This window comes from Phaseolus vulgaris, chromosome 7 (assembly GCF_000499845.2).
Source record: "Phaseolus vulgaris cultivar G19833 chromosome 7, P. vulgaris v2.0, whole genome shotgun sequence".
NCBI classification, from domain to species: domain Eukaryota; kingdom Viridiplantae; phylum Streptophyta; class Magnoliopsida; order Fabales; family Fabaceae; genus Phaseolus; species Phaseolus vulgaris.
The window spans coordinates 33,214,901-33,231,381 of NC_023753.2; the positions used below are offsets into that span (position 1 = coordinate 33,214,901).

A 16,481-nucleotide genomic window follows, 5' to 3' on the forward strand; every position below is an offset into this window, starting at 1 on the left:
AATAAAACAAATTTTACAAGTTTTTTAATAAAACATTATTTACTTATTCATTTTTCATTCATAGTTTCATCTTACTATTTAATTTCCATCTCTATTTTATTACATGACTTAACATAATTTTTTTTCTTACTTTAAACACACAATAAATAAATTTCATACCTACATTTCAAAAATTTATAACGGTAACAAATAAACAAAAATGGAAAAATATATTTGTTCTGGCAGGCTGACCTGGGTCAGATTGTTGTGGTGGTTGCTAGAGTCAACTTATCCTATGCTTAGAGTCTCAAGGCCCTTTTATAACACTCGTTAGGAGTTGATAACTGCATAATTAATCTATTAATATTTCCCCTCGTATTTTGGGGTTATATCTTTGCATAGTATTGTCTTTAGGTCCTTTCTTGTTTGAAACAAGTAACCGAATCAATTATAATGTACATTTACGGTTTGGGTCATGCCAATTTTACCAAAGATGAATGTCGTTTGGAGCTATTAGGCCTTTTCGTAGTTGGGCCAACTTCTGGATCAAAAAATATATTCAACATTTATAATTGTTGCTCTAGCTAATGGGTCGAACACCCGAGTGTTCGGACTACGGGCCGAACATACCAAATAGTAAGTGTTTGGGTTATGGTTCGAGCATACCGAATAATACATTTGTCTTTTAATGTATTTGCTAGTTGCTAAGGCCGACTTCTTTTGGAGTCATTGAGCCTGTTATCATTTGGGTCGAGTTATCTATTTGGGTTTTAAATTAAGTGGACCAAGATAGACACGTTTAAGTGCTCAGGTCGGGTCCCGAACACGTCTGACGAGTACAATATTAATAATTAATATTTTCATTCTTGTTTTTAATTAAAAAAATTGTCTTTTTTCTGATTGTTTTATAATTGTTTTCATTATAGTAATTATTCAATTATATTATTATATTAATTAATATCATTTAATTATATTATTTATTAATAATTAATTATATTAATTAATAAAAATTTAAAAATAACTAGTTGTCACCAAGTTATCAAAAGTGTTTTTGTCAAATTTCAACTATTAAACCAATAATGTTTACAAATTTCTACCATTAAAACAATAATTCACGAAACCATTAATTGTTCTACCATAACTAAAATAACCAAATACACCATGTCTCAATTACAAGAATAAATCAATTAAACCCTAAACTTTAAATCTTAAACTCTAAATCACAATCATCAAACTCGTTATTACCTACACAACTTGTAAAGAAGTTGATCTACACAACTTGCAAAGAAGTTTAATTTTAAAATCAATTGGAATTGTGTAGGAAACATGCTTTTTCGAAACTTGGAGTCGTTCAACAGGTACACAATTTCAATTAATTAGTTTCTAAACTTCAGAAACTTGTATAAGTACCTATGGCTTTAAATTATAATCAAAATTATAATTCTCTCTAATATTTATTTTCTCATAAATAAAAAGTCGTGCTGGTTACAAACGATATAGTAAATAAAGTCATTTTCACAAGTTACTAGTAAATAAAAAGTGACGCATATCATAATCACAAAAGCGAATTGGCTCACCCATGTGCTATATTAGTTGGACTTATCCTAGTCTCCTCCATTTGATAGAGATCCATCTGTGGCTATAAATTTCTCATTAACGACACCTGTTCATTCAGTACTCACAAAATACAATAATTTGGTGGAGAAGTGGCACTTAGAAGTTAAGAAAGTTCCACCTGAACCAGAAGGAGAAAGTGCTCCTAACATTAGATTAGACCCTCTACCATGCTCCTCTGCCTCTGAACCTCCCAATGAACAAAATGTTGATTGTGTTGTTCATGAATGTGCTTGTGTTCAGTGCCTCTGCTGTGTCCACAGAGAAGAGTCATGTCTCGGCTGTAGGAGACCCAGGAATGCAGAGAGATGGTCTGAGGGTGGCCTTTGAAGCTTGGAACTTCTGCAACGAAGTTGCTCAAGAAGCTCCTCACATGGGTGCTCCAAGAGCTGCTGACTGTTTTGATCTTTCGGGTAAGCCATATCGCACAAACATAGTCCTATAAAATATAGTAGTTCAGTTTACTGCATGTTTGATCCTCAATATTGTGTCACATACTATGCATGTTATATTGTCTTCTTATTCTATAATTTCGCACATATTTTAGTTTTTTTGCTATCAAATCAGCATTGTGTTTTCTTTTATTGAGAATTGTGAGTGGTGGTGATGGACAGGTTCTCTGATTCACAAGGTCACAGAAGCTGATAACAAACTTGGGGTGGGGAAGTTGTTTCCTGGCCTAAAATTACAATATATCAATAATACAGACCTTTATGCAATTGAAAAGGAATTGTATCTGGGTTCTTTGTGTGAAGTTGCAGACACCCCAAGGCCATGGCAATTTTGGATGGTAATGCTGAAAAATGGAAACTACGACACCAGGTCTGGGCTATGTCCTAAGGATGGAAAAAAGGTACCCCCTTTTAGTCCGGGACGGTTTCCTTGTTTTGGACAAGGGTGCATGAACCAACCCATCTTGTGCCATCAACAGACACAGCTCAAAGATGGAAGAATGGTTGGGGGATTCAGTGGTACCTATGATTTGGATTCTGATTGTGGGGGAGAACATGATGGTGTATCTTACTACGAGGTAGTTTGGGAGAAGAAAGTTAATGTTGGGAGTTGGGAGTTCAAACACAAGCTAAAGACTTCAAAGAAATACCCATGGTTGATGTTGTACCTTAGAGCTGATGCAACCAAAGGATTCTCTGGAGGCTACCACTATGACACAAGGGGAATGCTAAAAACTGTGAGTTCAAGATCAACATTTCCTTCAAAATCCAATGCCAAGATTTCCATTTCTGTTTAATTAATAGTTTAATTAGCAAGGCGTATTAATTTCATGATTAACCATTTGGGTTGGTTTGTGATTCAGCTTCCAGAGTCACCAAATTTTAAGGTGAGGTTGAGCTTGGATATCAAGCAGGGGGGAGGGGCCAAGAGCCAATTCTACCTTTTAGACATTGGAAGCTGTTGGAAGAACAATGGTGCTCCTTGTGATGGAGATGTACTCACTGATGTCACTAGATACAGTGAGATGATCATCAACCCTGAAACCCCAGCATGGTGCAGCCCCATAGGCTTGGTTAACTGCCCACCCTATCATATAACTCCAGACAACAAGAAAATCTATAGAAATGACACAGCCAATTTCCCCTACTCAGCATATCACTACTATTGTGGTCCTGGGAATGGTGAGCATTTGGAGCTGCCAGTGAGCACTTGTGACCCTTACAGCAACCCTCAGGCACAAGAGATTGTTCAGTTGCTACCTCACCCTATATGGGGTGAGTATGGGTATCCCACAAAAAAAGGTGATGGTTGGGTGGGGGATGCAAGGACTTGGGAACTGGATGTTGGAGGGCTATCAAGTAGACTATACTTTTATCAGGTCAATAATTGAACTACTACTGTACTATTTGGAATCTAATGAGTCACCAAGCATTATAATTTATCTTGTCATGTGATGCAGGACCCAGGCACTCCTCCTGCCAAAAGAATATGGACATCTATTGATTCTGGTGTTGAGATATTTGTTAGCGACAAAGATGAAGTAGCAGAGTGGACTCTCAGTGAATTTGATGTCATTCTAACCGAATCAGGGACCAACTTCATAGATAAGGCTGAGAGAAAGTAGTGAGGAACAATGATTGTACGCACAACTTTTGGGATTTTAGATTCTCCACAAAATGTAGGCTTCTAAAACCTAAGAGTGCTAGAACTTATGAACATATACATCAAAAAAAAATCTCATCGGTCAAGTCCTCTTCATGGAATAAAGAATTGTTTCGCTAAATCTTAGCTTGGAGATTGAAGTTACATCCACAAAATAACGTGTTCGGCAAAATCATGATCGAGTATGGTTTAAATAACATTTTGAATCCCAGATTATGATTTGGTAGAGTGTAAACTATAATTTGAACAGCATGGTTGATATTTGATTTTCGTTCTGATGGTCTTTTAGTGAGTATTTTTTTAAAGATAATAACTTTTTAATTAGGGAAATGATATATTGAGAATTCTAATTTTTTATTCAATCGCATTACAAGTCTTAATATTATTCTTTTATATTATTTAATTACAAATTTATTCTTTATTGTGAAATTATCATTTCCTTTCAATTAATCTTGCTGGTGAAGCAGATGCAATTACCACAAGGCCCAACAACTTCAGTTTTAAAGTTAGCAGTTTTACAGCTATTTCAGTTCGGCGCATGTGTTTTTATGAACTTATTCAAGTTGTCAATTTTTTTTTTATAAATAAAACTTTTTTTAAATTACAAAAATAAATTTCTTTGAGATTTAATTATTCAAATTTAATGTATTGTAGAGAAAATCAGGTTTAGAGTTACACATATATTTTTGTGAAGAGAATGTATATTTTTGTGAAGAAAATGTGTGTGCGGATAAATTAACTAATTTAAAATTGATTCATAGAGAATCATTTCATTAGTATAACAGACTTTCATCTAGTCTAGTTTGTTCTTAAAATTCTTTATGAATAAATATAATTTACTTATGTATCGTTTTTGTTAACATATGGATTTTAGTGTATTCCATATTTTTTCATTTTTTTTAATAATAATACTTTTTTACCGGAAAACATATGAGTATTGTTATTTGAGGTGTCGGATATCAAATCTAACATCAAAGTTTTTATAAAAAATGTAATTGTTCAGAATTTGAACTTTAGAAGAGAGAATTATGATATCCTTTTATCAATGTGGCACCAAAAATAGGTCGAAATTGGTTTCCAGGAGATCAAGCAGAACTAAAATAAATAATTAATTTGAAAAATGAATATTTAAAATATTTATAAATTTTTTATCGAGTATATTTCTTTTGTAATTTACGATCCTTATCAATTATAGTTTAATTATTTATTAAATGAAAGTTGTTGATCAAACTTAGAAATTAATATTATAGGAGCAAAATAAGTAATTTAACAGGAAAATTTTACTAATGTAAATTGTAACACTACAAAAACTATTCTATAATTCAAGTGAAGATGTATGTAGTAAGCGTTCCACAATATAATAAAAAAAATGATATTTTTATATACATGAAAAATAATATAAAATAATTATTATATTTAAAGTAGTTTTTATAAACTAATTTTTAAATTAATAAAAAAATTGATTATTATATATTTTATTTATTATTGGTAAAGTTTTCATATATTAAAAATACTTATGTTGTATTTTAAATTCAGAAAATAATTTTTTTGATTTTAAAATAATTAATTATATTATATGTTTTATTCTATTGTAATTTATTTTATAAAAAAAAGTGTGTTGTAAGAAAAAACAATCATGCTATTTATTTTATTTAAATATTCTTAGTTATTATTATTATTATTATTGTTACTACAATTACTGTTTATGTTGATGCGAATTTATTGCTCATGTTAATGAGAATTTATTGTTTTTGTGGTTAATATACATTAAATTATTGTAGTTAATATATATTAATTGGTTTAGGGTATATATTAATTGGTGTGGTTAATATGCATTAAATTGTTGTGGTTAATATATATTATTATTATTATATATGGAATTTTGGGTGTTGATATTTTAAGTATGAAAATTTTATTATTAAAAAAAAGTTCATATTTTTTGTGAGAAGAACATATGTTGTCTGTGACGTAATATGTGAAAGATCTCTTAAACTAAGGGCATTGTGTGAAAAATTCTTAGTCACATCAAAAGTAGAATTAATAAACTTTAATATAAGATTTTACTTAAAAATATTAATTTTCTAAAAATTGATGAATTAATTATTTTATTAAATAGATATGTTGATTGAAAATTTTATGTGTTTGATGATTTTTTTATATAAATAATTATATTTATTGTACTTAATTTTGAACTTATCCTTATTTTCATTGATGATTATTAATCCTGTAAATAAATCACGTGGGGAGCATATTACATTGCATATGAAGAACAATAAAGTTTACAATTTGGAGAATATATTTTTCAGTTTTTGAAGAATTTTATATTATAAAGCATTGTGTTATTTATGTAATGGGGGATAAGCTCGTTGGCATATCATTTTGGATATGTTTGGATTTAAATTATTTTAAAGAATATATTTTAAATTATTCTATATTTGATAATATTTTATTTATTTATATTTATTTTGAAATTTTTTTATGGAAAAAATCTTAGGTTTATTGTGTTTGATAAAGACAAATATAATAATTAATTGATAGAAATAGTGAAATGTTACTTGTTGTTCTTGTAGAGAGTTATTGTCATACACTAAATGAAAACTGCATATCATTTTGTGCACTCGTGATTATTTATGTCATAATTTGGATAGTAAGTATAAGAAGTGTCAAATTATTTTTTTAAATCTCGAACAAAGGCATTGCATATAAGTATGAGTTGAAGTTAATGTTACAACATTTTGACATCAAATTATCAAAGTTGGCAAAAATGATTATCATCTATCATTTATAATCAGTTGTCGTGGAAGTGTCATGTACTTAGGAGTTGTTTACAAATATTGAGGAAATATATAAGATTGACTACTCGAGTAATATGAATTGTTGGTGGTGATTTTTTATTGTTGTTTTGGTTCTTTGTGACATATATTAAGTAGATAAAATTAGTTATAATTTATTTCATAGATTCTTGTGTGGGTTGGGTTCTTACATGATATCATCAATCAGTGCTAGTTTACATAATTAATCTTGTGACATGTGGTCTTGGAATCATTGACTTAAAGACTTTTAACCTGACCCTGCTAGGCAAGTGGGTTTGGAGGTGGGGGTCGGCCAAGGGAGGTTTGTGGAAAGAGATTCTTGACTCTAAATATGGTGGATGGAGGAATTTGAGAGCGGAAGGTAAACCCTGCAGGGGTTCTCTTTGGTGGAGAGACTTGAAGGAGGTTTGGGCCTCGGTGGGCTGGGGCAGAAGTTTTGAAGATGGGGTTGAGTGGAAAGTTGGTGATGGAGGAAATATTTCATTATGGGAGGACAGCTGGTTGAATTGTGGTGCTCTGAAGGGAATGTTTCCGAGATTATATTCGCTTAGCACGGCTAAAGTTGCTAAGGTGGCCGAGTTCGGGAACTGGTTTAATGGTGTTTGGATTTGGCATTTGTGCTGGCGTAGATCCCTCTTTGACTGGGAGAAGTTGTTGGAGGAGCAGTTGAGTCAGTTGCTGCAAGGGGTGAAGATGGATGTGGGAGGGGTGGATAGCTGGGTCTGGAAGGCTGAGGGATCTCAAAGTTTTACTGTTAACTCAGCTTATAGCAAGGTAAGGAGGATTAGTGATGGGGAGTCCTCTCCGACCTACTGTAGGTTGTGGAGGTGTAAAGCTTTGCCTTCTGCTGTATTCTTGGCCTGGAGAGTTTTGGAAAATAGGATTGCAACTAGGGTTAATTTGGTAAGGTGCGGGATGGTGGTTGAAAACCCTGTATGTTGCTTGGGTGGGAAGGTCGATGAGTCGTCGAGTCACTTGTTCGCCGTTTGTGACTTTGCTTGGAGGGTCTGGTGCCTTTGCTTTGAGTGGCTTGGAGTGTCGTTCGTAATCCATTTGGATCCAATGCAAAATTTTATTCAATTCAGGTTGAGTCAGACATCTGTTTCGGTTAATGATGTTTGGGGGGCAATTTGGGTTGGAATTGTGAGTGAAATTTGGAAGCATAGGAACTCGGTCATCTTTAATGGAGGAGTGGCGGATGTGTTAGAAGTTTTTGCCTCAGCACAAGTAAAGGTGTGGTCTTGGATTGCTGCAAAGTCCCGCTAAGTTTATTTTTCCTATCCCTGTTGGGTTCTGGATCCTTTGGCCTGTATACGGCTGATTCGGTAAAGCTAGTTAGCGCTTGGTTTGGTTGGTCTTTTGACCGGCGGTTTTGGGTGTCGAGTTAGGAGTTAAATTGTATGTGTGTTTGTAAAAGGGTTGGACCACCCCTGAAGTGGTTCTCATTTATTGATTTTTTATTGCTGATAAAAAAAAAGATAAAAAAAAAAATCATCAATCAGTGCTAGTTAGCATTTGTTGTTCCACACATCAATTTATTGGACATGTTTTGGTGACCCACTTTTTGTTAGGTTGTCCCTCTCATCTTAATTTTATGTAACTTATCTAAATTGTTTGAGAAAACTTCGATCACCTTATCCAATGTTTGTCGGAATTCTTGTAACGATTTGTTTCTTATGTAATTTTTGTTTAAATTATGGGAGTATAAGTTCAAGAGGGGGTGAATTGTACTTAGAATTTATTTTGCAAATACACTCTTTAGAAAATCTTGACAGAAAAAGAACAGATTAATTTAAAAAAAAACAGATTGATTTTCTTGTTACAATTTCAGAAATACAACATAAAAGTTCTAGGATTAACAGTTTTTTTGTGTCGTCACTTAGGCAACAAATCAAGAAATTCGCAATCAAATCGTGCCAAATGAAGTAAAGAATCGGGAAATAGAAGAAAAGGAAAGAAATAAAATCAAAGCAAAAACAAAAAATCAGAACAAACTAGAGTAGATTTGCATCCTTGACACGATGTCGTTCCCAACCGCACCGAGAAGACTTATACGACCCACAAGCATAAGTTCAATGTTGACACTAACCACTAACACTATGGTGAGACCCCACAAACACCGCGAAAAATAGTTCTTCTAGTTTCCGTTTGAAAGTTTTATATATTATATTTATTTTAATGTGATATAAAGATATTTAATAAAAAATATTATGTAATATTTTTATAAACGTATTAATAATATGATTAATAATATTTGTAGTTTATGATAATTTTTAATAAAAATATATAAAAAATTACTAGTTTTGATTAAATAAATATTTGACATTAAGAATATTTTATAAAAGTTTTACGTATGTAAATACATAAAGAATTTTTTTTAAAAGAATTAATAAAATGCTTCGTATTAATTTAAATTATTTATTTTAAATTTGTAATCATCTTAAAACTCAACCCAAGATATGTTGATGGTCAGTTGAGTGTGGTATTTTTCTTTTGACGACATAAAAAACACCAATTTTTTTCTTTAAGGGTTTGTTTGTGTTGTTAACAAGTAAAGATATGATGATATATTTCTTATTTGGATTCATGGTTTTGTAGATAAGAGAAGGAGAGAATATAAGTATGAAGATGAAATATGTTCTTCCCTTAAAATAAAGAGAACTAAAGGGAAAGTCACTTTAGCATTGGATTTTTTACAAATTCACCATTTAGGGTTTCACTTTTTTTTACTACTTACAAATATTAGTTATTAAATAAATTTAACTTACTTAATATTTTAGTAAAATAAAATAATAATAATAAAATAATTTTTTAATACAAAAATATATAGGTATTTATAATACAGAAATTATATCATAATAATAATAATAATAATTATAATAAATATATATTTATATTTAATATAAAAGGATTTTCTAATTAAAATTTTTAAATTTATGAATATTATTTATTTCTATATAACAATTTATAATTTTTTATATATATTCAAAATTTTATATGTAAATTATTTTTATCAAGTCACTCGTATTTTTTTTCAAAATTAATTATTTAACTATATCGGATTATACTACTAATAATTTTAATTCATTTAAATTTAGACAAAAATACTTAATATGTTATTATTATTCTATTTTTCTAAAGATAAATTTGTAATCTTACATTTTACACCTTTAAAAAAATAAAAAAATTCTCACAACCATCACATCACTCACAAATTTAAATAAATTTTTTCATAAATATAGATTAACATACCTAAATCCAAATACACTCTCATTTTTCTCAAATCCTCTCTCTTTCACTTCTGAATTATAACACAAACTAAGGGGTCTAGGATGGTAGACGGGTAGGTGTAAAAACCATTTCTATCGAAACAATGCACCTTTTACAAAAATATATAGGTGCAGAACTTGAGTACGATGGGACCGATCTACCATATTTTCGTCACCCACCTAACTTGTTAGGCTGTAACCATTTTGTTGAACACAAGAACATATGTGATGTGATACAACATTTGGTAATACGTTGGTGACAGTGCTCTTCTATTTTACAGAACAAACACAAGAAGGTACGTGTTGGTAAATTGTGAAACTAGCATAATAATATATTGCTTCCCTAGCAAGAGATGAGACGAATACTTGTTTGTCCCTTCACAAAATTCACACTATAGTTGTCTGTGTTTAAGTAAATGCTGGCATTGAATACCAAGTTCTGTAGATTCAATGTGTGGTCTGTTAACTTTATATATAACTACCATCTCGAAAGTTGTCCCATGTTCATCATCCAATCAATAGCCTTTAGTATTCCACGGCATGTTTTTATTCTCCCAAAGCTTTTCATTCCTTGACTTCCATAGACTCCATATAGCCACAACTGGAATGGTTCTGGTTGCCAACAACATTTAGCTAAACCTTCAAAAATCACTTTACAATGTTGTAATTGTATGTTTCATCATGCTTTAACATTGACATTAATAGGTTACTAGTTTCAAAAAATGCATATAAAATTTTCCAATTGTTTTCTTTAATAATGATCACATTTTAAAAAGTTACAATTATCAACTAAATGTATGTTATATGATGAGGTTAGAGAAGAAATATTTTAAAGAATTTTTTCCATAAGCATAGTTAGAGGAAATAATCATAGAAAAAACTTTTAAAAGGAAGAATAACAATAACAAAAACATTTATGGAGATTAGAGAGTATAGTTCAAAAAATAAAAATATTTTGTAAAAATTGAAATTTTTGTTTTAGAATATATTAAAAGTTATAGAACTTTTCAGAAGCTTCTAGTATGTTCTAAACACAATGTGGTTAAGTGTTATAAACAAACTATAACAACTAGTAGCTAAAGTTACTTTATGCACCTAAGTACATTATTACATGAGATAAAGGAAATTGCAAAGTCCATCATATTTGTTATATGTAGTTCTCAACAATTATTAGGTTCATGACTCCCGGAAAAATTGTGCTTCTCTTAACTTTATTTAGGAAATTTCTTGAACTTATTCGTTATATTTAGTTCTCAACTACCATTAGGTTTATGTGCTTAACCAATTTGTGTTTTTCTTAAATTCTTTAGAAAGTTTCTCGAACATTTTTTCTCATCCTATATAATAAACAGATATATGAATTAATTTATTTGTGTGAGATTATGTATTACGAGAGTTTGAAGTTCTAAATTTAGGTTGTTATTTTAGAGAATTTCTTCAAAGTAGTGAATCAATAATACATTTATCCTTGATTTATATTTATTCTTCTCATTATCTTGTATAATGGTAAATGTTCCACGATAATTATATAAATAAACATAAATCTCAAAAATTCAGGTACGTTATCATCTAGTACTAAACACTGAGTGCTAAGTGTTGAAGTTTGACTTGAGCGTCAGCAGGTACCATCCAAACACGGAGTTCATGGAAACGAGGAGTGAAGAGTGGTAGGAGTTAGTTCGAAAGGAAGGAATGAGTTACATGCCAACCGACTGACCAAGTAATAATTCAATAGTTCTCTTGATTTCAATCCTATTTAAAAACATATTCTAAAGTTAAATATTGGTGCACAACATCTATTTACTTTATCTAACTTTTATTGCAAAAACATAAAAAAAATTGTAAAAAAATTAATATTTGATTATAGGTTCAAATATAGTTAATTATCTCATAAATATCTTATTAATATTTACACACAACATGTTGAAATAATCAAATAATAAAAGTAATACTATTAAAATAATAAAAAAATAAAATTGTTGATAAGAATTTAATATATTTTATTTTTTACCTTATTTCTCTCGTAATTTAAACAACTTTTCTTTTATCTAGTGTCTCTCTCTTCTCTTTTAACTCACTCACTTTTCATAATTTTTTTTATCAGCACTCACTTTTTAACATTTAATATAAACAAAATATAAATATCGTGTATATGCTATAAAAGGCTTAGAACAACACTTCTCATAAGGAGAGAGTACAAAACTTTGTGCTAAAAGTTACTTTTCAAATTTTGCTCAATGCAATTGTTAAGCATAATAATATTTAATACAATGATGATTATAACTACTAGAGGAAATGTCGAGGCAACAGCGATGTGTATCCATATTTTTATAAGATAACAGAAGACAATTACCATAATATAAAAATAGTTGCAAAATTAGTAAAAGTAAAATTGTACAACATAATAATACCTACACAAAACACACTTATTGAAATTGGTATAAAAAATAATGACTAAAACAATAAAGATAAAATTATTTAATACGAGAATTAGTACTTTCTTTAGTATGGATGAAATGGAAGGCACCAAACCAATTATTAGTTCATGGTCAAAATCCCGAAGATTGTCTTGAATTGTTGGATTTAGAATTTGAAGCATAGGAAAGTAGATATGGTAGTTCCATTTTATATTGACAATTAGTTGGTTGATTTACAAATTTCCATGTTTGTTAAAGTCCAGAACATTAATAACATTCATAAAATGAAATATAATTTTTCTTCGTAAATATGATTGGTTTGTTTAGTTTCTCGTTTTTGAAAGGGTGTAATCTAGTTTTAGTAAAATATTTTCTTTTCTGCATAACTACTCTCTCTTCTTTTATACCAGTAGTTTAAGGGATTTTCACCCAAATAAAGAAAAATACTTATTTATTTTTACTTTTAATATACATTTATGTAATTAAATTTGTTTCCTTTATCATCATCCTATCATAACTAATTTTACTTGGAGAAATTCATGAAATTTTAAACTTAAATGTTGATGTACCAGACAACATTGAACTAGCAAAAAGCAGTACCATAGTAGTACTACAAACCAAAAGACAGCAGTACACTCGTGCTACCTAGTAGTACTCATAAGACAAAAGTTTTCGTAGTACAGAAATCATTCATGTACTGCATAGTACAAAGCATTCCTCCTTTGATCAAATATAAGGATAGAATGGAGTCATACATACACTCAAGAAGAGTGCATTTTGTGCTTAATCTAGTTAACAAAATTTCTAATGGGAGACTAATCTTTTTCAGAATGAGATGTTGGTTAATGTTAAGGATGTCAACAAGGTTGAGGTAACAGTCAGAGACAGGACAGAGCAGGGGAACAGGCAGAGCATGGATGGAGTTATCAACACAATGGAGCCAAGAAAGTGAGAGTGACAGGAGAAATTATCTGTTGTGGTTCTGCTCATGCACTGCCTCTTCCCTGGCTCTGTCTCCATTTCTCCTTCTCTTAATCCCCTCTTCATTATTCAGAGAGTATAATCTATATGATATCAATTTTCTTTTTCTTTCAGCATTTTAACTGTTACCATGCAAATCAAGATACGTTTACATTCTTTCTTTTTAGTTAGACCTAAAATAAGTGTATTCTGCTAAAAATAAAAAATAAAAATCTTGTTTGTCTTTTTTTTCTCTTTTGTTTCTCTATTTTTTTTATAATGTGTCCCTGGGTTCAACTTTTCAAGGTACCAACATATTGTAGGTATTGAAAAATGGCTTTGACCCTATGAAAACATTCGTATCACTAACCTCTCCTGTGGTCCAGGCTCACTCACATCACTTCTATGTATGGCTCCATATTGGTAGCACAACTTGATTCACATCTTCGTACCATGCTTCACCCTTCATTCAGACAGATCTATGATTATACATGTTAGCCAAGGTATGAAAAAAGTAGAGAGACAAGTTGTATGGCTAGGAGTTTCTTTCCCTTTGCTTGTAGAATCATCTCAAAATTTACTGAACCATCCTCTACCATTTACATGTCATCCAATTTTCAATTACTCACAACTTAATGTGATTAATCTTTGTAGGAAAAATGATTATTATCTTCAATGAGATTTCATTCCAATGACATTTTTCCATTTACAAACCCTACTAAAGAATTATGTAAACTCACCGAGTGTATAGACATCGAATAAAGATATATAGATTTCATAGTATATAAGTACAAATCTAATCAAAGTCGAATTCTTAAGATTCAATTCGATTTCGGATGTGATATGTCAAATTAGTTTTTAAAAATTTTCAAATGATTGAAAGATTAGGATGTTACTTGATAGAAACCAAGTAAAGTGATATTGCGAAAGATTAGAGAATATCATGAGGTTATCTGAGTTTCGTTTTGCAGGAATGATCCAAATTGAACAGATTCGCCCAGAAAAGCAAGGAGTACAATTAAAAGATAGGGAAACCACAAAGAATAGACTTGTAACAAGGAGAAAGATAAGAAAATCATTTTATTCAACAAAGAAAAAGAAGGGACTTACATGCTGCTATCTCTATCAGACAAGCACAAGGATTCAATTGAGTTAATTAGGACACAGGGGTGAGCTTCTCCCACTCCCAGTTCATGGTCCAGTTTTCCAGATTCTATGAGATTTAAATCCTCCAAAAGAGATACATATTGCTCTTGAACTTCCCCTGCACTCTTTTCTCCTCCCACCATGGCTGCCACAATCTCCCACCGTTCTGGGTGGTTCTCATCTACCACGGCCAAAGCCAGCTCAAACAACTTGTTCTCCTTCCAACTCCACTCACACAAACCCTTAGGAAAATCATCCACGCCACTCGTTTTGGATGTCATCTTCAGAGAACTATGAGGATTACCATAATTCATTTACATTATGGTATTTATTTTGAAAAACGATTCATATAATATCTCACAGTGCTTGGAGCAGTCAGATGCCTGCAATGACCAGCAAAATTGGCTACATGAGATTAATAAAACTCAAATTATGATAGTGAAAGGTTGATTCTTATGGCCGAAACAACAAAAAGATAATTAACTAGAGACAAAATGAAGTACCTCAATATTGATTTCTTGCAAGAATTAGCATCTCCCTTTTATTTTATCTTCTTTTTCTTTTTCTTTTTCCAATTCAAATTTCCAGCACTTGAAGTCAATAACTGGAACATGAAAGAAGAACGGTGACAAAGCAAACGCAGTTTTCTATCCACGTTTTTCTTTCTTCTCCAACTTTCAACATTTTACGTTGCAAGGATGGTAGGTGAACTTGGTGGCTTCAATTGAACGTTGCTTTATCTTTCTGTTAGATTCGAAACGATTCGATGTCTCACCTATCGCGATGAGGTCACTTTCGAAGGTTGAAAGCGAAATTAGGTAAGATATTTTTTAATTTAACATTGTTTAAGATATTTTTCCATGTTCTAATCACCAAAAGAAATATTCATAATACATATAAAAATACTTTGAGGAATGACTGGTCAAGCAGATTTTTATAAGGAGAATTGTTCAAAGAGAAAATATCACTGGGATTTTATTTTGCATTCATGGAAGAGGTCGAACTTTCTTCTAAACCTTCACTCTTTGTGTTTTTTATTTTAACCAAGTATTTATAAGATTTTTTTTTATATCATAGTAAATACATATATGTAAATTAATTAAAAATAAGATAAAAAAAATAAGGATATAAGTGACCAAAAATAATGTTAATGTTGTTCTAAACTTTAAAAATCACATTTAAATAAAAAAGGAATATGGAGTAACTATTTGTATCATCCTAATGGTATTTTCTTTCTGAACACCCATACCTTCTTCCTGCACCTATTTTTTTGAATGGTAAAATTTAGAAGGTGTTTTCTAGATTTCAAAATACATTATGGACTCTACAATTCGAAATACAATTTTTTATTACAATTTTTTATTTTGAATTTATGAATTCTATAATTTGAAGTATAAGTTATATTTCAAAATTATAATTTAGAAGGTATTTTGTGAATTTTCGAACTTTACAATTTGAAATACAACTTGTATAGTAATTTTGAATTAAAAAAAACTTTTTAAACTGTATAATTCAAAATATAAATTATATATTTCGAATTAAATATTTCAAAACATATTTTCTAAATTTGAAAATAATTTCCAAATTCTACATTTCAGAATATAATTTGTATTTTTAAAAATATTAAGATGCTAGAAAAAACTATCGAGTAAGAATTTGCCCGTTCTAATTAATAAAGGGAAAATTCTTTCTACACCCAATATTTTAAACCTGCACTTACATAATTTTAAATTTAAAAAAAAAGTCCTTTATTCCGGAAATAAAAGTTTGAAATTAATAATAATACATTCTGGAAAAAAGTAAATCCATAAGAGATTATTGTGTTCTGGAAATAAAAATCTTGAACAAAAATTTATTCTAGATAAAAAAATCCACAATACAAAAAATTTGTTTTGGAAAAAAATATCCAGAACATATTCCAGAAAAAGGGGTCCAGAATGTATTTTTATATATACCTCCATTTATCTAAAGACACTTTTATCTTTTCATAGTGAAATTGGGTGCAGGATATGGTGCAGGAAGTAATTGCCTTAATGAAGTAAGTTAACCAAACAAAGCAAAGCCCATGAAAGATTCGGACCAGCCCATGTTCGACACCTTAACCTGTCGAACAATACCGGACAATGCTTATAATAAGTACCTAAAAGTCGTAACAAGTGGATCTTACC

General features: G+C 30.4%; 3 protein-coding genes and 1 long non-coding RNA gene across 4 annotated transcripts; 3 read left to right on the forward strand and 1 right to left on the reverse strand.

Annotated features, from left to right (window-relative positions):
* The first annotated feature begins 1,503 nt into the window (after positions 1-1,503).
* On the forward strand, positions 1,504-3,984 carry LOC137830163 (uncharacterized). Its single transcript, XM_068637339.1, has 4 exons — positions 1,504-2,006; positions 2,208-2,782; positions 2,909-3,424; positions 3,506-3,984. The coding sequence occupies exons 1-4, from the start codon at positions 1,790-1,792 to the stop codon at positions 3,668-3,670; spliced, it is 1,473 nt and encodes a 490-aa protein (XP_068493440.1). The 5' UTR covers positions 1,504-1,789; the 3' UTR covers positions 3,671-3,984.
* Positions 3,985-7,046: 3,062 nt separating this feature from the next.
* On the forward strand, positions 7,047-7,787 carry LOC137829407 (uncharacterized). The gene has a single exon (XM_068636208.1). It carries the CDS (start codon positions 7,047-7,049, stop codon positions 7,785-7,787), a length of 741 nt encoding a protein of 246 aa, XP_068492309.1.
* Positions 7,788-9,725: 1,938 nt separating this feature from the next.
* LOC137830165 (uncharacterized) lies at positions 9,726-15,066 on the reverse strand. The gene is made up of 3 exons (XM_068637341.1): positions 14,817-15,066; positions 14,278-14,696; positions 9,726-10,402 (listed from the first exon to the last, which is right to left on the reverse strand). The coding sequence occupies exons 2-3, from the start codon at positions 14,625-14,627 to the stop codon at positions 10,306-10,308; spliced, it is 447 nt and encodes a 148-aa protein (XP_068493442.1). The 5' UTR covers positions 14,628-14,696; positions 14,817-15,066; the 3' UTR covers positions 9,726-10,305.
* Positions 12,896-14,640, forward strand: LOC137830167 (uncharacterized). The gene is made up of 2 exons (XR_011084162.1): positions 12,896-13,670; positions 14,139-14,640. It is a non-coding gene; the product is annotated as an uncharacterized lncRNA (long non-coding RNA).
* Positions 15,067-16,481: the final 1,415 nt, after the last annotated feature.